Raw genomic sequence first — 26,531 nt, forward strand, 5'->3', positions numbered from 1 at the left:
CAAACTGAGTGTCCCTCTATGTTAGTGTTCATGCTACATGAGCCAGATGAGAACATCACTTCTAGCACTTCATTTCAAAATTTGTTAGTGTTCATTTGTTGGAAACTCTGATGCGATGGGGGTTTTTTAACCCCCCAGGACGAGCGGGAGAGGGGCGGGGGTTATTCTTAAAAATTTGAATCCCGACCCCAACCCGCCACAAACACACCTACTTCCGGTTTAACCGAGGCGGGTTGGGGGCGGCTGAGTAACCTGATCTCGAGAGGCGGATCAGTAATTTAAATCTGTTAATGAGGCTGCGTGCCTCAGATTTAGATTTAACTGCTGCGGGCCGGGTTTCCCGGGGCTTGGGAAACCCATCAGCTAAAGGGAGGCGAGAATAGCCGGTAGGTGCTTTTCCAGCAGGAGTGCTTCCCCCCGGCCCTCCAAGCTAACCTGCCGCGGTCAGCCTCCCTCTCCACGATCCACCGACCCTCCCGTGATCTCCGGGTTGATCTCCCCGTGATCCGATGCCGACCTGCGATTTGACACCCACCCCGACGATCCAGCTGCAGCCTTCTACCTCAGGGCCTTCCAGCTCTTTCAATCTGGTCGGCTACCGAGTGGGAAACGGAGAAAAAACATTCAAATGAGGTCCTGCCATTAATTTCGGCTGGACCTCTGCAGTCCCCGTATTTCCAGGCCTCTAAAAGTCGCCCTTGCTCCCTCCCCACAAATATCGGGGCCTACGTGTTTTGTGTAGAGCATTTCAAAATAAAAGTAAAAGTATGATCTCTGAAAAAATTGGAAATTGTGAGCGATCACTTGAGTGTAATGTTTTCGAGTGGAGCCTTCGTCGCCACATTAAATTAGTGGTTCCCTGATTTGAATAATTCTGGTGGGTGCCTCGGTAGTTTGGGAGGGGAAGGATTAGCAGCAAACACCAACCACTCAGACGTTCCGCAGCAGCTCTTCGCCTAAAGGTGAAATCAAAGGGCCTCTCAACCCCTTGTGAAGGGAGTGAATTAAACTTGATGTTGCTCTGAACTCTTTGGGGGCCCAGGCTAAGACCACAAGATGGGCCCCACATCGCTGGCCAGGAGGACTTCTTTCATCCGGCGCACTGGCTGCCTAATGGATCACAGTCCAAAGGTTTTTTGAACCTGGCCTAGGACTCCCCTCCTCTGGCCACGCCTCCTCTAATGCAGGGGACCATGTTTTCGGTAGCCAGAGGTTCTACTCCAAATAAGGCCCCAACGAAACTAACAGCAGAGGCGGACCTACGTGTATCCAGGTTCCAGCCTAAGTTATGGGCCTTCTGCTGCATTCCTGCCTGACTTGCAGTGGGAATGCACCAGAAGGCCTGCAGATTTTCGGGGCCCAAGAGTACTTTGGGAAGTAAGACCAAATATAAAGGAAAGCAGAGCATCGCCACAGCATCAATTTGGGATCAATGCAAGCAGAATTACAGTGAGAGACATGTAAAGAGAGGCTTTTTAAATGGTTCTCTAATTGAGGGCAAATCATACAATGGGTTTTATAGAAGAGGTGATGATGGATCCGATGGTGTTATAGTGAAGGGTTGCTGTAAGTTGACCATATTACCAAATCTGGCACTTAAAAAAAATCATTAACAGTTTTTTGTTAGGCAAGGGTAGTAAGGGTTACGGAACCAAGGCGGGTAGATGGAGTTAAGATACAGATCAGTCGTGATCTAATTGAATGGCAGGACAGGCTTGAGGGGCTGAATGGCCTACTCCTGTTCCTATTACGATACACACTGGATCCTTGGTATTCACCAGGCAATTTATATTATTTTTACCTCATCAGTTCAACAAATCCAAAGAGAAGATAAAAGACAACACTTTTCTTTTTCACTTACGCTAGAGTGTGGTTCCAGAATACACAGAGGGGCTTGGTCCTTTCCTCCGTCACAAACAAACGATACTTTAGAGTTATTGGACTTTCAAATTGCTGTGGCAAAGAGTGGTCCTCAGTGTAAACTGTAGCACTTACGATGGGTGTGTTTATGACTGGCCGATTAGGTACTCTGAAAACATACAAAAATTTGAAAAAGGCATACTAAAGCCATCCATATATTCCAGGCAAGGCAAGGCCTGCAGCAACACTTGGGGTTTCAATGTCCTTAAACATACATCATCAAAGTATCTCAAAACAAAAATACAAGTAGCTGTAATTGGCCTCCATCTTACACGACACTTTAAAAAAAAAAATCAGGGCCAAAAGTAAATACTGCTCCCCAGCTTAGAGCTGTTGTGGAATGCAGATAGCTGTCTACATAAAGCAGATTTTTTAAATTCTGAGGAAGTGATTTCTGAATTTGGCATCTTGTTGTATGTAGCTGATGTTTTTGTTCCTAAACGACCCAAGGAATAATTTACTTACAATCCTTTAGTCAGAAAATTACAATAAGGAAATAAAGTTACTGGAACCTAATACTATCCTGCTCAGTAGCTACAGATTATGCATACAGTGAACCATTCTTTGTGATTGGGTGCAACACTTTATTTGTACCTATTGTGGTTATAAATTCAGATTTTAAAGCTCACCTTATTTGATTTTCAGATTTGGTACAAATTACAAAGTCATCAGGAACTCTTGAAAGCTGCTATTGTTTCTAGAATTGAGATGGCTATCCGGAAATTGGGCATTTTGGCCTCGACTGGTCAAGTTTGGACATGATGGATGGACAACATTTTTCTCTGTAATTTAGAAATTCCACAATGGAAAGCTCACTAGTGTTTCACAAACTTGAGTGTGTAAGGAACACGTGCAAAATCTCACCTCATACTTCTTCGATCAGGATCGTACCGTTCGGGCAAAAGTAATCCCAGCGATCTGTAAATGATCACCACGGCAACTGCGCACTGGTTTGATCCATCTGCACTTCCCTTCTTCCTTTTTAAAAATGCATCTTCTGTCTTTCCACTGTTATTGTGCTTAGGGTGGTACCCTTGACCTGGAGGTTTATTGGAAGGAGACATTATAGGACATTAAATAATCAAGTCAGCCTTTTCACGCTTTCAACTAGAATCTCAGTCATGAGTGGAATCCTAGGTACTTTATTTTAAGAAACAATTTCTAACAATGTGCGGCACTTGTTCTGCTATAGAAACTTTGAGGATGTTTAATATTAGACCCACCAACACTGAGGGCCTTTCTCATCCTCCATTTTCTCCCAAATTTCTCCCCTCCACTCATGAGAGTTTTGGTTATTGCTGAGTTTGGTTCCATCTGCACCCAAGTGCCATTCTACATACGTCAGCCTAGTCAGTTAAGTGTGGCAGTCTATGCAGCTATGGGGTCATCACAGTCAAGCCTGATCCTGTCGTCACCCCAATATTGTCACAACTACACTTTCAGCTGGCATTGCTGGATAGCGAGAAGCTCAGCTGATTTTCCCCTCCCTGACCCAGGCAGGTTGAGGCCAACTGTGGCATCCCTACCACTGACCTGGCTAAGATCAGCTGACTCAGCTCAGACCAGAGACTGAACATGCAAATTTTCTGCTCTGTATGGCTCAGCTGCTCAAAAAACAGTATAAACCTTTATTTTTTAATCAAACTATGTGAGGGATTTTTTTTTTTTAAAGTGTGGGTTTTATTTGGCAGGGTACTCGATGAGGATGTGAATGCACTGACTCTTATGTGCGTGTGGTAATACCTCATATCAGAAAAAGAAAAAAAGAAAATCGCACATGACCAGCCTTGCCAACATAAGAAAGCAGCTGCGTGCCTAGCAAAGGATTAGGAAAAGAGATCTCTTCTTTTTGTTTCATTAATGGCAAAAGTCCCACATCACTGAAGTCATTAGACATTAAACTGCTGTGAAGCTGATGTAACGCTTCCAGGGAACTCTCGCCTTCAAAAGGCTTCAATTTTTTTCTCATGAACAGTTCAAATGAAAAACTAAACAATTTGACTGCTATATTAGGATCCGATGTTCAGCAAAACTTAATATTCTGAATTTACAAAAGTTCTCAAACATTCAAGAGTATTTTCTTCATTAATGGAAAAAAAGGTTTCATAAATAATCTATAATCCAGATAAACCCATGTGATGGGAAAGGAAAGCATTTTTTTTTGGTGAGGCTTTAAATTTTCTCTCCCACCTCTCCTCAAAACAGTAATATCAGCTGGGACATTGTTCTGTAGGTGCTGTCTGAGTGGCCACTCATGATGAGGTCTAAGACCCTGGGTGTTGGCAGGAAATTCAGCTGTGAAAGCAGCACAGTTGAGTTTGATCCTATCCTCATCCAATTGCATGCGAGTATGCATATATTCCAGCTTCTCTGGATAGCAATCAGGATTGGGAATCTTGGCTGATTTTTCCTCCCTCCATAACCAGTAACCTTGAGGCCACTTGAGCCCCCTACCCCTGGACTGGTCGAGTCAAGATCAATTAACTCAGCATGGATCACGGACCAAATCTGGCAGCTCGTCTGTAAGGCTCACTACCCTGCTTGACATACAAGAACCATCCCAAGATTTGAATAAAAACACTGCAAGGACATGCTGGAAGCAGGTGTCATGTACCTTTGTCATCTCCGACTTTGAGGAGAGCATCTGGAAAGAATACACTGGATTCAAGGTCTCCGGGAATTTCTTCACGGATTTTCTCGAATTGAGGCATGCTGGCACCTGGAAAGTTCGACATCTTAAAGACATCGACTGCAATGACTTAAGGTGGAAGAAAGGCACACAGATAAGGCTCAGATACAGAAAATGTACGGTTTGCTATCACATTCATGGGTTGTGTCATTTAAACTACAGAGGAATTTAAAAAAAATATTCATTTCTATGGATGTAATTAATAAGTGATTTTCTCCAGACTCCTGAAAGCAAGAAAGGTTGTTGGAGGAGTTTTTGCTTAGTTGGTTCACAACTTTGTGCACAGTCACTTAAGGCCATGGTTATCAAGTATTTTCAAACAGCATGCACCAGCTGTAACTATCTGCACTGCACTGAACTGGCTAGTGCAGCGGGTGGGGACGAGGGAGGAGTCACTGAAGCTGGGGCAGGACAGAATGGTACTGCTCTCACTTTACCTGGCTGTCGCAAGAGGAGCCAGTGGGATTTCTGGAGGGGCTGCATATGGCGGCGGCTTGGGGGGGTGGGGGGATGCGGGGAAGAGTTGGATGTGGCTGAGGCTGAAGGAGATTCCATATGAAAACCAATAAGAAGTGGTAGCCTATTAAGGGAAGAATAGTTCAGTTTGTATCATGGAAGGAAACAGCATTAACTTTCCATTAACTCAGGTGTTCCACTGATGAGGAAATTGGTGGGACATTAATGACCAAGCTGTTGAAATGGAGTCCAACAGACCACACACTTCAGCCTTGCACTCCCAAAACTGCAGACATGGTGACACCTATCAGCACATGTTGAAACGCCAACAGACTGCACCACAGCATGTTCACTGAACGTGATTTTAAGTACAACAGCAACAACTTGCATTTATATAGCGCCTTTGACATAGTAAAACGTCCCAAGGCGCTTCACAGGAGTGTTATCAAAGAAAATTTGACACCGAGCCACATAAGGAGATATTAGGACAGGTGACAGGTAGTTTTTAAGAAGCATCTTAAAGGAGGAGAGAGAGGTAGAGAAGTGGAGAGGTTTAGGGAGGGAATTCCAGAGCTTAGGACCTAGGTAGGCAGCTGAAGGAACAGCCGCCAATGGAGGAGCGATTAAAATTGGGATGCGCAAGAGGCCAGAATTGGAGGAGCACAGAGATTTCGGAGGGTTGTAGGGCTGGAGGAGGTTACAGAGATAGGGAGGGGCAAGGCCATGGAGGGATTTGAAAACAAGGATGAGAATTTTAAAATCGAGACGTTGCTGGACTGGGAGCCAATGTAGGTCAGCGAGCACAGGGGTGATGGGTGAACGGGCTTGGTGCGAGTTAGGATATGGGCAGCAGAGTTTTGGATGAGCTCAAGTTTATGGAGGGTGGAATATGGGAGGCCGGCCAGGAGAGCATTGGAATAGTCGAATCTAGAAGTAACAAAGGCATGGATGAGGGTTTCAGCAGCAGATAAGCTGAGGCGGTGCGGAGACGGGCTTTATTACGGAGGTGGAATAGGCAGTCTTGGTGATGGAGCTGATATGTGGTCAGAAGCTCGTCTCAGGGTCAAACAGGACGCCAAGTTTGCAAACAGCCTGGTTCAGTCTCAGACAGTGGCCAGGGAGAGGAAAGGAGTCGGTGGCGAGGGAACGGAGTTTGTGAGGGGGACTGAAAACAATGGCTTCTATCTTCCCAATATTTAGTTGGAGGAAATTTTTGTGCTCATCCAGTACGAGCTGTCGGACAAGCAGGTGGCAAATCAGAGACAATGGAGGGGTCGAGAGAGGTGATGGAGGTAGAGCTGGGTGACGGCAGCGTACATGTGGAACCTGATGTCGAGTTTTTGGCTGATGTCGTTGAGGGGCAGCATGTGGATGAGAAATAAAAGACGGCCAAGGATAGATCCTTGGGGGACTCCAGAGGTAATGGTGCGGGAGCAGAAAGAAAAGCCACTGCAGGTGATTCTCTGGCTACGACTGGATAGATAAGAATGGAACAAGGTGAGCAGAGTCCCACCCAGCTGGATGATGGAAGACAGCCACGGAGGTGTGCGGACAACACAGTGAACTGCTGAGAGTTTGGTAAGTGTGGGAGTTTAAGGGTTAATCTCTTTAAAATCGAGTGCATATCGCTTTCAACTGTTTAAGTTCAATTTTAAAGTTTAAATTTTTAAGTTTCTGTCAGGCTTCAGCAGTGAGAGCTGCTGTAGTAAGTTAATTGGTTAGCTAGATTAAACTGGTACCTGAAGGCGGGGCAGGCCTGACTCATCTGAGTCACAAACTGTAGAAATACAGGGGACTGTCAGTGCGACAGCACGGTGTGCGGCCAACACAGAGTGAACTGCTGAGAGTTTGGTAAGTGTGGGAGTTTGGTGAAGTGGGGGAAGGAGGTGCTGCTTTGTCTTGCTTTTCCTAACTTTTTCCGCACAGCGGCAGTGGACCTGAGCAGTAGAAGACTGAGATTGGGGAATAAAAGCAGCAGCAGACCTGCAACAAGAGAAAACTACTGTGCGACATCACAGGTGAGGCAGGAGAGTCTGAGAGGTGAGCACAGTATAAAAGGAGAGACCGAGAGCGGGAGGAGAGTCTGAGAGTCTAAGGCAAGTCATGGCAGCACAGCTCGCACCCGTGATATGCTCCTCCTGCACTATGTGGGAAGTCATGGACACTACCAGTGTCCCTGGCGACCATGTGTGCAGGAAGTGTGTCCAGCTGCAGCTACTGGCTAACTGTATTTCGGAGCTGGAGTGCGGGTGTATTCACAGTGGAGCATCCGTGATGCTGAGACTATTGTGGATAGCACGTTCAGTGAGGTGGTCACACCGCAGGTAAAGATTACACAGGCAGAAAGGAAATGGGTGACCACCAGGCAGAGTAAAAGGACTAGGCAGGTTGAGCAGGAGTCCCCTGGGGCCATCTCCCTCTCAAACAAATATTCTGCTTTGGATACTGTTGGGGGAGATGGTTTATCAGGGGAAAGCAGCAAGAGCCAAGTTCAGGGCACCATGGGTGGCTCTGCTGCACAGGAGGGGAGGAAGAAGAGTGGCAGGGCTATAGTGATAGGGGATTCAATTGTAAGGGTAACAGATAGGCGTTTCTGCGGCCGCAAAGGTGTCTCCAGGATGGTATGTTGCCTCCCTGGTGCTAGGGTCAAGGATGTCACGGAGCGGCTGCAGGGCATTCTGGAGGGGGAGGGTGAACAGCCAGTAGTCGTGGTCCATATTGGTACCAACGACATAGGTAAAAAAAAAGGATGAGGTCCTGCAAGGTGAATTTAAGGAGTTAGGAGATAAATTAAAAAGCAGGTCTTCAAAGGCAGTGATCTCAGGATTACTACCGGTGCCACGTGCTAGTGAGTATAGGAACAGGAGAATAGACAGGATGAATGCGTGGATGCAGGGATGGTGTAGGAGGGAGGGATTTAGATTCCTGAGACATTGGGACTGGTTCTGGGGAAGGTGGTCACACTGCAGGTAAAGATTACACAGATCCTGACGAATGGGAAAGATACAAAGATCAACAAAGGGTCACAAAACAGATAGTAAGGGCTACAAAAAGAGTGTATGAAAAGAAACTCGCAAGGGATATCAAAACCAATACGAAGAACTTTTATAGTTATATTAGGAAAAAGAGGGTGGTCAGGAGCAGTGTTGGCCCCTTAAAAACTGAAAGTGGGGATATTGTCATTGACAATGGGGAAATGGCGGACATGTTGAACGATTACTTTGCGTCAGTATTTACAGTAGAAAAAAAGAGGATAGCATGCCGGAAATCCCAAGAAAACTAATATTGAATCGGGGACAGGGACTCGATAAAATTAACATAAGTAAAGCAACAGTAATGAAGAAAATAATAGTACTAAAGAGTGACAAATCCCCAGGACCAGATGGTTTCCATCCCAGGGTTTTAAAGGAAGTAGGTGAGCACATTGCAGATGCCTTAACTATAATCTTTCAAAGTTCTCTAGATTCAGGAACTGTCCCTCTAGATTGGAAAATTGCACATATCAATCCGCTTTTTAAGAAAGGAGAGAGAGGGAAACCACGGAATTATAGATCAGTTAGCCTAACATCTGTTGTGGGGAAAACGCTGGAGTCTATAATTAAGAATAGGGTGACTGAACACCTCGAGAATTTTCAGTTAATCAGAGAGAGCCAGCATGGATTTGTGAAAGGTAGGTCGTGCCTGACAAACCTGATTGAATTTTTTGAAGAGATGACTAAAGTAGTGGACAGGGGAATGTCAATGGATGTTATTTATATGGACTTCCAGAAGGCATTTGATAAGGACCCACATAAGAGACTGTTCGCTAAGATAGAAGCCCATGGAATCAAGGGAAAAGTACGGGCTTGGTTAGGAAGTTGGCTGAGCGAAAGGCGACAGAGAGTAGGGATAATGGGAAGGTACTCACATTGGCAGGATGTGACTAGTGGAGTCCCGCAGGGATCTGTCTTGGGGCCTCAATTATTCACAATATTTATTAACGACTTAGATGAAGGCATAGAAAGTCTCATATCTAAGTTTACCGATGACCCAAAGATTGGTGGCATTGTAAGCAGTGTGGATGAAAACATAAAATTACAAAGCGATATTGATAGATTAGGTGAATGGGCAAAACTGTGGCAAATGGAATTCAACGTAGACAAATGTGAGGTCATCCACTTCCAAAATGGTAAAAACAGGGTACTTTCTAAATGGTAAAAAGTTAAAAACAGTGAATGTCCAAAGGGACTTAGGGGTTCACGTACATAGATCACTGAAGTGTCATGAATAGGTGCAGAAAATAATCAAGAAGGCAAATGGAATACTGGCCTTTATATCTAGAGGACTAGACTACAAGGGGGCAGAAGTTATGCTGCAGCTATACAAAACTCTGGTCAGACCATACCTGGAGTACTGTGAGCAGTTCTGGGCACCGCACCTTCGGAAGGACATACTGGCCTTGGAGGGAGTGCAGCGTAGGTTTACTAGAATGATACCCGGACTTCAAGGGTTAAGTTACGAGGAGAGATTACACAAATTGGGGTTGTATTCTCTGGAGTTTAGAAGGTTAAGGGGTGATCTGATCGAAGTTTATAAGATATTAAGGGGAACAGATAGGGTGGATAGAAAGAAACTATTTCTGCTGGTTGGGGATTTTAGGAGTTGGGGGCACAGTCTAAAAATTAGAGCCAGACCTTTCAGGAGCGAGATTAGAAAACATTTCTGCACACAAAGGGTTGTAGAAGTTTGGAACTCTCTTCCGCAAACGGCAATTGATACTAGCTCAATTGCTAAATTTAAATCTGAGATAGATAGCTTTTTGGCAACCAAAGGTATGAAGGGATATGGGCCAAAGGCAGGTAAATGGAGTTAGATCACAGATCAGCCATGATCTTATCAAATGGCGGAGCAGTCACAAGGGGCTGAATGGCCTACTCCTGTTCCTATGTTTCTAAGGGATAAATGGAATTAAGATACAGGAGGATGGTGTGATCAACCATGTCAAAGGTTACAGACAGGTCCACTGAACATGAATTCAAATACAGCAAATCATAAGGACAACATTTTTTTTTAAAAGGGGCTGTCATTCTGAAAAGTTGCACTGACACAATTACAGTACACACGAGACTCTCTATTACTTACTCAGATTTGGAGTGACAATGGTGAAAGGTCGGAGGTAGGTCTTCCTCAGGTTCCTTGCTATGGTGTGTGCGTACTCATCGTAGTGTTTCATCAGATGCGCGGTGCCTCCTTCTGTCCTCTGGATCTGCTCCCAGTGCTCCTTGTTATGAGGATCCAAAATGGCGCTCGCAGCTTTGATAATATTCTGAAACAAAAACCATGGCAAATATTTAAAACTTGTAATCTTGCCTTCCAGTTGAGTTTGTGCCAGAGATAAGAATTGTAAGTTCCTCCTTTTATGTAAATAGTGGGCCACCTCTCTGCCTGGGCTCAGAAGCCAGACAAAAGGAGATTTTGAAGCAGTTTCTAACCTCTATCCCAATTACCAATGAACAAGAATATTAGTCTCTGTAGTGCTGTATTATTTACAGATAATCTTTTAAGCTTTATTAAGAATTGTGGCCAAAGTCACCAATTAATATCCTCTCTGGGGCTGAATGCTTCAGTTCATGGCCAGTAATGCTGTAAATGATACTCCATTTGTGAATACTGAAGTCTCTTTATCATTACTTCAACATGCTGGGAACATTTTTTAAAAACTTCAAACTACAGTCGTAAAAGCACAGGTGGTCGCAATCTTGTTCCTTGACTCTACAGAACCAGCTTTAAATGGTGCTGCAATGCAGATAAGACGCAACTGCTGACAAAACTGAAGCCCAAATATGGGCATATAGGTCATTCTGTCTCACACAGAACCCAAATCCACATTCTCTACAGAGGTAGGAAAATAAAGTGTCAACTTCAGGATAATTCAAAAGAAGAAATGAATTTTCAAATGAATCAACAATTAGAATGAAAACTTAAAATATTGGCATTTGATTTAACAACAAATATTAAGCTCTGTCCAAAAGTATTAATACCTTCCCACTGCACTTACATGAATATCTGTGTAAGTATGACAACTTAGTCTGCAGGCTATCCTGTATTAGGCATCACTGGATACATTAGCATTTAGTGGGCAGAATGATGTTGGTATTCAAAAAGGGATTTGCAGTCTTTCAAGAGCTTTAAACATCTAAGGGAAGGAATCTAACTTGCACAAGGTGCAAAAATTTCAACACAATTCTCGTTACTTTCTTTTCAGACATTTGAAAAATATATTATCCTCTCTTTCTTGCGGTCCCAGTGGCACATACACCTAGCCTATGTTATAGGGTAAATTGACCACCTGCTCCCAGGTGTCTACTGGGCTCTCTAACCAGCACTAGAAGGTGAACAAAAGCAGCCCAGGCCAGCTCCATCGTTCCAATTTTCCAGTGCACCTGTAGGAATTGCTCGTCTTTGCAAAATGCCCTCTTTAGCACTACAGAATTGGAACATGCCGTGAGACTAAGGTGCAAACCACATTTAACCACACCATGGCCCACACGCTAAGCTCCAGGGACACGGCTGTCCTGCGCATTATTCATTATAAGGCAGTGTCGGCAGTAACTTGAGCACAGCTAGAAAGGCTAACTCCAGGAAACTTCTCAAGGTTTCTTATATGTTCTGTAACTAGACATTCACACAAAGGAAACACCAGCATCAAATTCTCCTATTAGGAATCATATACTGCTAACTGCAGCTAAAACCTTATAGCACCACATTAGACAGCATCGCACAAAATTGTCTTTGAACACAAATTTAGAGAGAGCTGGGGAGGGGCAGATTGGGTGAGGTCACATTTCACACTGTGTCCCAACCATCAGATCAGATTTTCACAGTAGTGCAAGAAATTACTAAGCATAAAAAATACAAAGAAACGACACTGTCCAACATGAGGTTTAATGTAGAGTGCACCAAGTATCAGTTACAACAGATTTTAGCTCTGTTAAAGGCAGCAGCTCCAGCTGGAAGTGATCCTTGGGTAAATGTAGGAAAGTATTTCTCCATGGGAGCAAATGAGGAAAGAGCCAGGCAGCACTTTAAGACCATTAACCCTGGTATCAAGGGTCATGGTTAGTGGCTTACACCAAAAGCCCAAATCTCACAAGTTTACATATTCACATGATACTGTTAATGAAGGAATGTTCTGTCATTCCTTACACGCCTCTGACCTGAATTTATACTACTCAGCTGCAGAATGTGAAGTTACAGCAAACAGTCAAACTTCAAGTAGGGCAATATAAAGAAAACCTGATCTGAAACTGAACTGATTGGAACACCTGGCTCTCTGCATGTAGAAAAAATATACGATCTCTCTTTACACATCGTGTATGTGTGTTTGTGCGTGTATTATTTAAACAGTAGCTGTGGCCTCAAGCAGACTTCTTTCCTGATGGCGGAACATATTCGTAGCAGGTTACATAAGGTCTCATTAGGTTTCAGCCTGACATTTCCAAACCTTTGGGCTTTAATACAATTAGCTAGTGGAAAGTAGACATCTGATCTTTGCAATCCACTACCGTGCTCCACTGCTCCCATCCAAGTACCTTATTCAAAGTCACAGCCTCAGGACATCTCTATTAAACAGTGATTAGAGAGGTTAAGGTATCTATGCATGATGACCATGAATGGGCGGATGTATGGGTGGCTGTGGTAATTTGATCACTTTCCAGATATTGGTCAGTGGTTCTGTTCCCGCATGAGACAGGCTGTCCACATAGACAAACCGCACTGTCACCCACTTTATATATCCACGCTTTGTCACCATCAGAATATTTTACCAGAACAGATTGTTTCCCATGTTATTTATCTCATGATTTTGCTACCCTCACTGTACCCCATATGTCATTACATCAGAGGAACAGGAGCTGCTCCAATCATTGCCCCTCCCAATTTAATGCCACAGTTATCAATGAACAGGTTACCTTATTTTATAACTGTAACAAACTGCAGTTGGGAGGCAAGGGAGAGGTGGGACTCACCTAGGGGAGAGAAGCAGGAAGGACATGGTCTGAAGAAAATAGCCTACAGGGTTGATTTTAAGTTTAACACATTGGATATGAAAATCTGTGACTAGTCGCACTTAGAAATCATTACATCACTCCTGCACCCCCAAACATCCCTGTACAGATTCCAATCTGTATGTGTGAGTGAAGGGGGGAGGGGGTGGGGGCGTTGGAAAGATTAGTTTATGGTACAGGAAGTTTTGAAATAGAAGGCCATTGAACTTATTCTCTCTGAGCTGTCTTCCATACTATGGAACTGCTTGAATAATGCTTCACAGATGCAGCCTCAAAAGAGATAAGCATCTTCTATTGGGTAGATAAAAATAAACTATACAGCACTAGATACCACACCTCATTAAACTCAACATCTTGAGTTGCTGCCAGTTCAAAGTCCTGTTGGGTTCCCTCATACTGAAGAATCCTCTTTATCAGCTCGTAAGCAATCTTCACGTCATTCCCATAATATGTCGGTGTGTGTTTGGTGGCATTCTGCAGCATGTTGGCAAGTTGCTGCGAATTGCGCGTATCCATCTTGGTTTCATTGCGATACAGTTTTTCCATCTGTTTGTAAAACACAAAAGAATTCAGTAAACTTGTGCAACAAAGGATTGTAAGGTAAAGGGTTGACTGACTTGTATAAACAATGGGCTACAGTTTGTATTATCAGTGTAAATGGAATTTTCACCATTGCTCTACATTAACAGGCTCAGGATATTGATGCCCACTACAAATTGCACCACAACATAGAAGAACACCCCAAAACTGTCTTGATCTTAACTAGGCCAACCAGGAAGGCATCACAGTGATAGGGCGGGAAAGTGGGACTAGCTGGATTGCTCTTGCATAGAGCTGGAGTGGACTCGATGGGCCGAATGGCCTCCTTCTATGCTGTAACCTTTCTAAGGTGGAGCAGAGCTCACTTCCACATTATTTCCATTGATTCTAAAATTAAATTTGGATGACAGCACTTTAGATTGGACTAAAAGGCTGACCAGAAGGTTACCTGCTGCCTCCAAGGGACAGAGATCCAGTGAGAGTGATTCCTAGCAAATTTCCAGGGCTCCAGTTGCCCATTCCACACTGGTGCCCTCGGCCATGGCAACCAGAAAATCAGGTCTATAAATTTTTCTACGCCGGTTATAAGATTTTTTTCTTAAAGTTCTACTTTCCAATACCAAAAGTGTCAGTTAGTTTGATGCCTTGAGACACGACAGCAGAAAACCACACACTTCGGGGTGGCGCAGCAGGGTGGTGTGCCATGCGTGGTATCACAGCGTGGTAATATAAAAAAAGGGTGAATTTGCATTTTTTTTATTATTCGTTCATGGGATGTGGGCATCGCTGGCAAGGCCAGCATTTATTACCCATCCCGAATTGCCCTTGAGAAGGTGGCGGTGAGCTGCCTTCTTGAACCGCTGCAGTCCGTGTGGTGAAGGTTCTCCCACAGTGCTGTTAGGAAGGGAGTTCCAGGATTTTGACCCAGCGACGATGAAGGAACGGTGATATATTTCCAAGTCGGGATGGTGTGTGACTTGAAGGGGAATGTGCAGGTGGCATTGTTCCCATGTGCCTGCTGCCCTTGTCCTTCTAGGTAGTAGAGGTCGCGGGTTTGGGAGGTGTGGGAGGTGCAAGAAGCCTTGGCGAGTTGCTGCAGTGCATCCTGTAGATGGTATATATGCCTTTCACAACCACAGGATATCCCAGAGCACTTCACAGCCAATGAACCACTTTTTGAAGGGTGGACACAGTTGTAATTTAGGGAAACACAGCAGCCAATTTGCATAATGCAAGGTCCCATAAACAGCAATGAGTTAAATGACTAGTTAATCTGATTTTTTGGTGGTGTTGGTTGAGGGATAAATATATTGACGAATACACCAAGAGAATTCCCCTGCTCTTCTTCATACTGTGTCACGGCATCACTTACGTCCACGATAGACGGGGCCTCATTTTAACATCTCATCTGAAAGACGGCACCTCCGACAATGTAACACTTCCTCACTACTGCATTGAAGTGTCAGCTTAGAATATGTGCCCATGTCTCTAGCATGGGGCTTGAACCCATAACCTTCTGACTCAGAGTTGAGAGTGCTACTACTGAGCCAAAGCTGACTCCTTAGGCCTGAGAGGTGGAGATTCTCCACATGGTGACCTCTACATCTGTCCAGTGCAGAATGGATACTTTCTCATTCTGAGGGATGGAAAAGTACTTATTTGAAACCTAAGCACTTGTATACATGCCAGTGACTGGCTAGAGGACACAGACTGGGGTCTGGCAGTGGGTTGCTGCCTTCTCAGCAGGTATCATGGACAGAACCATAAAAAGGTGTAAATGAAATTATAGTGAAAAAATACTGAAAAATTGAATCTGCAGCAAAGGATCAGACTGCTGCTTTGTTGGTCGCTGCAGCTTAACTCAAATACATCACAGTTCTTGGTGTTCATGAGACCATGTTTATTAATATTTAACAAACTTTGCTCCACCCACTGTTGTCCCTGAGGAAGGCCTATCAGCTGAACACCATCTAATCCAATTCTTTTTTGGCAACCCCAGGACCACCTGTTAGTAGCAGCACAGACATGTACAATAAAGGGACCTACAATAGTCTTGAGCTCAACGAAGGTGAGTGTGGTGCAGTTGAAAAGGTCTGGAGGGAGCCAGCCTTTCTCTTCATTACAGTGACGGATTGCAGTTCCTGCATAAAGAGAAAATGAAGATCCGATTACCAGAGAGTCATTGCTCACTTCATTAATTAATTCAGTATATTCAAACACCTACAGGGCGAAAAGTAAACAATCCCATAAGTTGCAGCCAAAGTCATCCTTTGTTCAGCAATGCAACTTTTAATTTACTACAATGCTGCTGGCTCAGAGAATAATAATGTTAGACTAAAGTAGAGAGAGAGAGGATGAGGGTGGGAGGAGGACATTAGGAACCTTGTGCACAGCACCAATTTTACACATGAAAATGATATGTGTGAATTAACTAATAGTCGGCAGCAGTGCAGATTGCTCCGGAATTCAATTAAGGGTATTAAAGGTGCCCTTAAGGTCCGAGGTGAAGCTGAGGCTCATTGATTAAACAGAACATTTCACCTGTAACAGGGAGCGCCAGTCATTCTTTCATTTTTGGAAGAGTCTGTCACATCTTGCACTCAACTGCAGTGTATTGGGTCCTTCACATTCATCAAAGAATTCCCAGCTTTGGTGAGATTGCACTTACATTTTGAGAACAGTTTGCCTCTTAAAACTGCTTTCATATTGCACTGGTGCTACTAAATTCCCCAAATACAGGTCTCCCATGACCGTTTAGAAGTCACTAATTACAAGACTCACTAATTTCAGCAACCCCAGCGAGGCCAGCTAAAAAGAGGTCCTGGCAGCTGGTCTGTGAATTCCAACAGTTAGAATTATACAGTATGGAAGGAGGCCATTTGACCATTCACATCTGAGCCAGCTCACTGAAACCGCTATCCACTTAGTCTTTCAGCCTATCCTCATTTTAGAAAGACTACTCACTCTCACTGCTGACAAGCAGTCAAAAAGAGTTCTAGATTGTAGAAATACAGGGGCCTGTTAGTGCAACCAGCATGAAGTGCGGCAGGCACAGAGTGAAACAGCTGAGAGTTTGGTGAGTGTGGGAGTTCGGTGAAGTGGGGGAAGGAGGTGCTGCTTTGTCTTGCTTTTCCTAACTTTTTCCGCAGAGCGGCGGCGGACCTGAGCGGCAGAAGACTGAGAGTGGGGATAGAAACAGCAGCAGACCTGCAACAAGAGAAAACTACTGTGCGACGTCACAGGTGAGGCAGGAGAGTCTGAGAGGTGAGCACAGTATAAAAGGAGAGACCGAGTGCGGGTGGAGAGTCTGAGAGGTGAACGCAGGGTAAATCTAAGGCAAGTCATGGCAGCACAGCTCGCACCCGTGATATGCTCCTCCTGCACTATGTGGGAAGTCATGGACACTACAAGTGTCCCTGGCGACCATGTGTGCAGGAAGTGTGTCCAGCTGCAGCTACTGGCTAACCGCATTTCGAAGCTGGAGCTGCGGGTGGATTCGCTGTGGAGCATCAGTGATGCTGAGACTATCGTGGATAGCACGTTCAGTGAGGTGGTCATACCGCAGGTAAAGATTACACAGGCAGAAAGGAAATGGGTGACCGCCAGGTAGAGTAAAAGGTCCAGGCAGGTAGAACAGGAGTCCCCTGGGGCCATCTCCCTCTCAAACAGATATTCTGCTTTGGATACTGTTGGGGGAGATGGTTTATCAGGGGAAAGCAGCAAGAGCCAAGTTCGTGGCACCACGGGTGGCTCTGCTGCACAGGAGGGGAAGAAGAGTGGCAGGGCTATAGTAATAGGGGATTCAATTGTAAGGGTAACAGATAGGCGTTTCTGTGGCCGCAAACGTGACTCCAGGATGGTATGTTGCCTCCCTGGTGCTAGGGTCAAGGATGTCGTGAAGCGGCTACAGGGCATTCTGGAGGGGGAGGGTGAACAGCCAGTAGTCGTGGTCCATATCAATACCAACGACAGAGGTAAAAAAAGGGATGAGGTCCTGCAAGGTGCATTTAAGGAGTTAGGAGATAAATTAAAAAGCAGGACTTCAAAGGTAGTGATCTCAGGATTACTACCAATGTCACGTGCTAGTGAGTATAGGAACAGGAGAATAGACCAGATGAATGAGTGGCTGCAGGGATGGTGTAGGAGGGAGGGGTTTAGATTCCTGGGACATTGGGACCGGTTCTGGGGAAGGTGGGATCTGTACAAGCGGGACGGGTTACACCCGAGCAGGACCGGGACCAATGTCCTCGTGGGGGTGTTTGCTAGTGCTGTTGGGGAAGGGTTAAACTAGAGTGGCAGGGGGATGGGAACCTGAGCGGGGAGTCAGAAGGGAGTAAAGTTGAGAGCAGCAAGAGAGGGGAAGACCCAGGGGAAATTTACAATACAAATAGTACAAACAGTTGTTCAAGAACAAGTGAAAGGGAAAAGCGTAGAGCAGCAGAAAGAAAGTGTACTTTAGACACTACAGATTTTGTGAAAACTAGAAGGCGTAAGGCGATTAACCCAGCATCAAAGCTGAAGGTCAGGCTAGGGTGTGTGGCCCAACTAAGAGTTCTATATACAAATGCACGGAGTATAAGGAATAAATTAAATGAACTACAGGTTCAAATTCAAATTGGAGGGTATGACATGATAGCTATTACTGAGACATGGCTGCAGGATGGTCAGGATTGGGAACTAAATATACCAGGTTATAAGGTCTACAAGAGAGATAGGGAAAATGGAAAAGGAGGAGGAGTAGCCTTAATGATTAGAGATGAAATCACTTCCATGATAAAGGGGGATATAACGAGAGGTAAGCAGCCAACAGAGACCTTATGGGTTGAATTGAGAAATAGGAAAGGATCTAAGACTATAGTGGGAATTATGTATAGGACCCCTGGCAGCAGCTCTGAAGTGCTAGATTGTATAAATGCAGAGATTTAGACAAGCGTGTAAGAAAGGCATAGTGGTCTTAATGGGGGACTTTAACCTTCGCATAGATTGGGAAAAGCAGACTAGCAACTGTCAGAAAGTGAATTTCTTGAGTGTGTCCAGGATAGTTTTCTACAGCAGTATGTCCTAGAGGCAACATGGGGGCAAGCCATACTAGATTTAGTAATGAATAATGAACCAGATTTAGTTAACGGCTTAACTGTGCGTGAACATCTATCCAATAGTGATCATAACATGATCGAGTTCAATGTAGTGTTTGAAAGGGAAAAAAGTGAGTCAGCTGCTAAGATTCTAGACTTAGGTAAGGCCGACTTCAATGGGATGAGACAGAGACTGTCCACAGTAAACTGGGAAAATCTGTTAATGGGTAAAACGACTGATGATCAGTGGGAAATGTTTAAAGAAACATTTAACGTGATACAGAATCGGTTTATACCCCTGAGGGGCAAGAACTCTACTTGCCAAAAAAAACAGCTATGGACAACTAAAGAGGTAAGGGACAGTATAAGACATAAGGAAAGGGCATACAAAAAGGCAAAAAAGGCAAAAAATGGCACAGATCCTGGCAAATGGGAAAGATACAAAGATCAACAAAGGGTCACAAAACAGATAGTAAGGGCTACAAAAAGAGTGTATGAAAAGAAACTTGCAAGGGATATCAAAACCAATACGAAGAACCTTTATAGTTATATTAGGAAAAAGAGGGTGGTCAGGAGCAGTGTTGGCCCCTTAAAAACTGAAAATGGGGATATTGTCATTGACAATGGGGAAATGGCGGACATGTTGAACAATTACTTTGCGTCAGTATTTACAGTAGAAAAAGAGGATAGCATGACGGAAATCCCAAGAAAACTAATATTAAATCGGGGACAGGGACTCAATAAAATTAACATAAGTAAAGCAACAGTAATGAAGAAAATAATAGTACTAAAGAGTGACAAATCCCCAGGACCAGATGGTTTCCATCCCAGGGTTTTAAAGGAAGTAGGTGAGCACATTGCAGATGCCTTAACTATAATCTTTCAAAGTTCTCTAGATTCAGGAACTGTCCCTCTAGATTGGAAAATTGCACATATCAATCCGCTTTTTAAGAAAGGAGAGAGAGGGAAACCACGGAATTATAGACCAGTTAGCCTAACATCTGTTGTGGGGAAAATGCTGGAGTCTATAATTAAGGATAGGGTGACTGAACACCTCGAGAGAGCCAGCATGGATTTGTGAAAGGTAGGTTGTGCCAGACAAACCTGATTGAATTTTTTGAAGAGGTGACTAAAGTAGTGGACAGGGGAATGTCAATGGATGTTATTTATATGGACTTCCAGAAGGCATTTGATAAGGTCCCACATAAGAGACTGTTAGCTAAGATAGAAGCCCATGGAATCGAGGGAAAAGTACAGACGTGGTTAGGAAGTTGGCTGAGCGAAAGGCGACAGAGTAGGGATAATGGGTAGGTACTCACATTGGCAGGATGTGACTAGTGGAGTCCCGCAGAGATCTGTCTTGGGGTCTCAATTATTCACAATATTTATTAACGACTTAGATGAAGGCATAGAAAGTCTCATATATCTAAGTTTACCGATGACACAAAGATTGGTGGCATTGTAAGCAGTGTAGATGGAAACATAAAATTACAAAGCGATATTGATAGATTAGGTGAATGGGCAAAACTGTGGCAAATGGAATTCAATGTAGACAAATGTGAGGTCATCCACTTTGGATCAAAAAAGGATACTTTCTAAATGGTAAGAAGTTAAAAACTGTGGATGTCCAAAGGGACTTAGGGGTTCACGTACATAGATCACTGAAGTGTCATGAACAGGTGCAGAAAATAATCAATAAGGCTAATGGAATGCTGGCCTTTTATCTAGAGGACTATAGTACAAGGGGGCAGAAGTTATGCTGCAGCTATACAAAACCCTGGTTAGACCGCACCTGGAGTACTGTGAGCAGTTTTGGGCACCGCTTCTTCGGAAGGACATATTGGCCTTGGAGGGAGTGCAGTGTAGGTTTACTGGAATGATATACGGACTTCGAGGGTTAAGTTACGAGGAGAGATTACACAAATTGGGGTTGTATTCTCTAGAGTTTTGAAGGTTAAGGGGTGATCTGATCGAAGTTTATAAGATATTAACGGGAAAGGATAGGGTGGATAGAGAGAAACTATTTCCGCTGGTTGGGGATTTTAGGAGTAGGGGACAGAGTCTAAAAATTAGAGCCAGACGTTTCAGGAGCGAGATTAGAAAACATTTCTACACACAAAGGGTGGTAGACGTATGGAACTCTCTTCCGCAAACGGCAATTGATACTAGCTCAATTGCTAAATTTAAATCTGAGACAGATAGCTTTTTGGCAACCAAAGGTATTAAGGGATATGGGCCAAAGGCGGGCATATGGAGTTAGATCACAGATCAGCCATGATCTTATTAAATGGCGGAGCAGGCACGAGGGGCTGAATGGCCTACTCCTGTTCCTATGTTCCTAATGGTTCTAACTTCTTAAAAACTTGTTTATCAAGCTAACATAAAACCTCCAAAACATCCCGATAAGAATCAGTCAAAAATTCAAAGATATTTTCCAAAATAATACATTTCCAAGGATATTCAAGCCTGTCCCATGTATCACTACCTAATTCAGTACAATTTCATGGGGAGTACAGTATAATACAAAAACTGTGACATCAGGGAGAAGATGTTATATCCTTAAGGCTACTGTGTCATGAAAGCAGATATTTTAATAACTTATCCAATACGCCCTTTTGTCTGAAACAAAATTGCATCTTCTAATTTTTCCAAATGCTCATTTTTCATTTATAGCGTGACATTTCTGCTATTTACATTAGAGTAGGTCTTTCAATGCTCCTGGCTGCAATTCTTTTTAATTAAATTACATAATACATTCCATAGTAGTCAGGGTTTGGGAGAGTTAAAAAGTAGAGAACCTCAACCAGTTAACCCAGGTCATCTCTTTATTATTACTTTTTGTTAGTGTACTTCCAGCTGCCTGTTTAACAAACACTGGAGATTAGCATGTAACATTGCACCATACGTGATGGTTAAGTATCACTTAGAGACGTCTATCTCTTGGGACAAATGTTTGAATTCTACTCAGTGATGGTAGGTCACAACCCAACTGAAATCTGGCGTTTTAACCTATGCTGATTTATACAATTTGTGGGAGGGGTCTTGTATACAAATTTCCCAAATGACTTTCGCGCAGCTCACTCCAGCTGTTACTGGACATTCTTTACACAATTTCAGTTCTTGGACCACCAAATCCACATTGTCCTCAATAAATAGTAGAAAAAGTTCCATGTCACTATACTAGCATCACTACTGTGTGGAGATAAATATTTCAAATCAAACGCAATCTCACGTTTCAATCCACAAATAATTCAAAGTATGCTGGAAAGTACGGCCAGAGGGCATATCAGGAAATTAGTGAAAAGCACATTTTGAATCAATTTCAAGAAACGTTCTTTACTGAAAGTGAAAAATGTTTGGAATAATCTACTAGGTAATGAGACAAAAACAGTGGGTTATTCATAATACAATGAGATGCTTTAAGCCTTTAAGCTTTTAATGGCCCAAATTCCATGTTCTTATATCATTATTTACACTGTCAAAAACAGTGTCATGAAACCCCTGATCAGAGGGGTGTGATTCTCTACCCATCCAATGGGAAGCACTTACACCATGAGATACAAATGTGCCCTCTATTAGGCACCATTGAATCTGCTGAGAATTGAAATATCAGGCTGGGATTTCTGATGTGGAAATGATCAGCACCATCATGCCATGCAGAAGATGCAAAACATGGATTCACACCCCTCTGTATCATCATTAAACCCTCAAATCAGATCAACTAAATTCACTTCAAAACTCCTATACTTACTAGCTTGTCCAGATCCAAATGACGCACTAAAAGACACTCCAATCTTAGAGAGGCCAAATTAGAAGGGGAATTTTAATCCCCCAGGATGGGTGGGGGAGGGGCTTAAAATATTTAAAATGGGAAACCCAACCCAACCCGCCCACCTATGGTTTTAACGGAGGCAGGCGACTAACCTGTTTTCCAGAGGCGGGTCATCATTTAAATATTTTAATGACGCTGTGTACCGCAAATGTTTGGACACTTTTAAATTTAATGGCTGCCAGCCGGGTTTCCCAGGGCTCAGGAAACCCAGCAGCTGAAGGGAGGCGAGAATGGCCAGATCCAGCAGGGAAGTGCTTTTCGGCACTGCTTGTGGGCCAGGAGGATTGGCCCCTCAATCAAACCTGCTCCCCCCACCTCCAGTGCCCCCACCCTGATCTGCGATCTCCCCCCCCGCCCCCGATCTATCCACAGCCGGCAATCATCCCCCCACCCCCCGATCTATCCACGGCCCGCGATCTTCACCGCCCCCTCCCCCAAACAATCTCTATCTATCCACAGCCCGGGATCTTCTCCCCGCATCCCTGAACCCCTGCTGACCCACCATCTCTCCCTCCCTCCCTCCCTCCTCTTTCCAGTTGTGGCCTGGTGCCGCAGGCCTTCTTGCCCAACAGCCAGGCAGCCTCTCAATCTGGCTGGTTGCTGCCTGGGAAAAGGAGTCGAAAAATTTAAATGAGTTCCTGCAGTTAAATATGGCAGGACCTCCGAGAAATGCACATTTCCGGGATTGCCGGCCACTACACCTCCCCTCTGCTCACTTCCCGCCTCCCCCTAAATATCCGGGGCCTACAAGTCAGTTGCACTTTACCCTAATCTTTAAAACAGGAATGTCATGGTAGATTTCCTGTTAACATATGACAATAATTTTAGACACTTGTCTAGGAACAGCTCAAAAATGTACAGTTCTCCCGATTCCATTGAATGTGAAAATGTATCAAGTTTTCCTCCTGACAATGCTGACCTTTAACGACAAACAATATAACCAGTCGCCATTTAGACCATAACCATGACATTGCAAAACTCTCCTGCTGGTGAGGGGTCTCACTGGACAGCTGGCAACTCAGCTTCATTGTTCTTCGCATTTACTCTCCTATCGAATGAGACTCCATACCCGGAGTGGATGAGTTCCACAATTTTGGGGCTCATGAATATAATGAACACCATTATACCCATTTATACCTAAGAGAAATGGAGTTGCTCTACTTGCTGTAAATCCTGTTGTCTATGTTTCCATCTACCTGCATTGCTCTCTTAAAAAGTATGGTGTACATTGATAATTGTGATATTGGAAAATGCCAGAATTATAGCCAGAACTCCTGTTAGTATCACCGTAGATTTTGCAAAACAAAATGGCATAGCTATGGCCTATTGTATTCAAGGTTCCACTCCTACCTATCCAACCGTTGCCACAGCATCTCTGACAATGGCTTCTCTTCCCGCCCCCCGACACCGTTACTTCTGGAGTCCCCCAAAGATCTGTCCTTGGCCCCCTCCTCTTCCTCATCTACATGCTGCCCCTTGACGACATCCTCCGATGACATGGATCAGGTTCCACGTGTATACTGGTGATACCCACCTCTACCTCTCCACTACTTCTCTCGATCCCTCCATTGCTTCTGTGTTGTTAGACTGCTCATCTGACATTGAGTCCTGGGTAAGCTAGAATTTCCTCCAGTTAAACATTGGGAAGATCAAAGCCATCATCTTCAGCCCCTGCCACTGGCCACTGTCTCAGATTGAACCAGACTGTTCATAACCTCGGAGTCCTATTCGACCCCAAGTTGAGTTTCCAACGCCATATCCTCTCCATCACAAAGACCACCTACTTCTACCTCCATAGCATTACCCCTCTCTTCTCCTGCCTCAGCCCATCTGATGTTGAAACCCACATCCATGCCTTTGTCATCTCCAAACTCGACTATTCCAATGCTCTTCTGGCCAGCCTCCCATCCTCCAGCCTACATAAACTTCAGCTCATCCAAATCTCTGCTGCCCATATTCTATCCCGAACCAAGTCCCGCTCACCCATTACCCCTGTGTTCGTTGACCTACATTGACACTTGTTTTGCCAATGCCTCAAGTTTCAAATTTTAACTTTTGTGTTCAAATCAATTCATGGCCTCACCCCTCCCCGTCTCTGTAACCTCCTCCAGCCTTACAACACTCTGGGAACTCTACATTCCTCCAACTTTGACCACTTGTTCACCCCAAAATCCTTTGCTCCACCATTAGTGACCATGCCTTCAGCCATCTAGACACTAAGCTCTGGAATTCCCTTCCTACACCTCTCTGCCTCCCTCTCCTCTTTTAAGACATGCCTTCAAACCTACCTTTTTGACCAAGCTTTTAGGCAATCCTCCTAATATCTCTTTCTTCAGCTTGGTGTTAATTTTTGTCTAATTATGCTTCTGTGAAGTGCCTTGGGATGTTTTTGTACATTAAAGGCGTATATAAATGCAAGTTGTTGTTGTTGAGAGACAAAACCAGGCATTCTAACTACTGTAATTTTTATACATCCTTATAAAAATGCATATTGTGACAATCCCAATTGTGAAAGGTAAATAAAAACTAACACATCAAGTTCCAATAGCAGGGGTGTGATCTCTTTCAGAGGTTAATAAATGAATGTACTGGCCACCAACCTGCAACACGTGCAGGAAAGTAGGAATGAGAAAAAGCTACTCCAAGCAATTTTACTTATCTCATCATTTAGATCTATATGTATAGGATCCCTCCATTCCAACATTGTGCAAAACCACAGCAGAAGTTTAGGGGCAATGTTTTCACAGTGACTCACCAATCGATCCTTTAGGGCATGGCATGGCTGCTGGTCGTCCATATTTTGTTCTTGGCCACCAAATGCCTGCTTCAAAGGCTTTTGGGCACACGTCATATTTCACTGAAACAAATCAAGACAACATTTATCTCAGAATGGTTTTACCATCCATGGAAATAGACAATCTTTGGATATAGGTGACACAGAACATAGATGAGAGATATATACATTGCTCATCATTGGTTGTAATGACAGCATTACAACCATGTTGTAATGGTACAACATTATGTACCATTCATATTGGTACATAATACAAGTACCAACATGAATGTGAACTTCTCTTAGTTCACTCGGATATTAACTATTAGACAAAGTACTTTGAAATTGTGTTTTAAAAAAATATTCAAACCGTTTAAATAGATTATTATATAAATACAGGTAAAACCTCTCTAAGGAAGTCATGACTTAGTAATTCTTCTATTATTTCCATAAGACCAGTATTGGGCCCCAGCCTACCTTCACAGCCATTACTGGTGATTTCAGCGAAAGGGTTGTCACAGCGGTTGCAGTGCTGTCCAATCACACCAGACTTGCAGGGACATTGACCCGTTTCCTCATCACAGGTGCGGGCTTGAGAACCCATGGGAAAGCAATCGCATGGGTAGCATGTATCGGTATCCTGGGGCTGGTAATAGTTGTCCTGCAAAGAAAAGGTCAGCCAGATTTGTGATTGTGTGTGTGCGGGAGACACTGTCCTCCCTGACATTATTTGGAAAGGGTCTGACAGGAATAAAACACAGAGGGCCTGTAAAAGGAGGTTTCACAGTTTACCTCTTAAGTGAATGACACTCTTCTGTCAGCAGGATTTAAAAAAAAATTAAACAAGTTTTGTACCAGTGCAGACATTATCTTAAAAGAGGTTGATCACAGGTTAACAATCATTCTGGGAATACATCTAATCATCTTATAGAAGTTCTCTGAAGTTTGATGAGACAGTGGGGGTGATTTTAAACCCCCGAGAACGGGTGGGTTGGGGGTGGGTGGGAGTTGAAAATAGTTGTTTTTTGGGTCGCGACCGCAACCCGGCTTTATTTCTGGGTTTAATGTGGGCGGGTAAAAATACAGGCTTCCCACTGGGAATGCAAAGTCTGAAAATTTTGTGGTTGCAACTCAAAAAAACAACTATTTTCAACTCCCACCCGCCCCCAACCCACTCGTTCTTGGGGGTTAAAATCACCCC

General features: G+C 43.9%; 1 protein-coding gene across 6 annotated transcripts in view; it reads right to left on the reverse strand.

The window, feature by feature from the left end:
• The window catches only part of celsr1a (cadherin EGF LAG seven-pass G-type receptor 1a), a 336,449-nt gene that overhangs the window by 47,148 nt on the left and 262,770 nt on the right, over positions 1-26,531 (reverse strand). For all 6 annotated transcript variants that reach the window (XM_068004892.1, XM_068004890.1, XM_068004887.1 and 3 more), the window contains 8 exons: positions 25,808-25,991; positions 25,313-25,414; positions 15,697-15,791; positions 13,447-13,656; positions 10,187-10,370; positions 4,535-4,678; positions 2,785-2,959; positions 1,862-2,029 (listed from right to left, as the gene is read on the reverse strand). In XM_068004892.1, the coding sequence (XP_067860993.1) occupies positions 1,862-2,029; positions 2,785-2,959; positions 4,535-4,678; positions 10,187-10,370; positions 13,447-13,656; positions 15,697-15,791; positions 25,313-25,414; positions 25,808-25,991 (1,262 nt within the window). The remainder of the gene's footprint in view (positions 1-1,861; positions 2,030-2,784; positions 2,960-4,534; positions 4,679-10,186; positions 10,371-13,446; positions 13,657-15,696; positions 15,792-25,312; positions 25,415-25,807; positions 25,992-26,531) is intronic.

The sequence above is a fragment of the Heptranchias perlo genome, chromosome 24 (genome assembly GCF_035084215.1).
Source record: "Heptranchias perlo isolate sHepPer1 chromosome 24, sHepPer1.hap1, whole genome shotgun sequence".
Classification (NCBI taxonomy): domain Eukaryota; kingdom Metazoa; phylum Chordata; class Chondrichthyes; order Hexanchiformes; family Hexanchidae; genus Heptranchias; species Heptranchias perlo.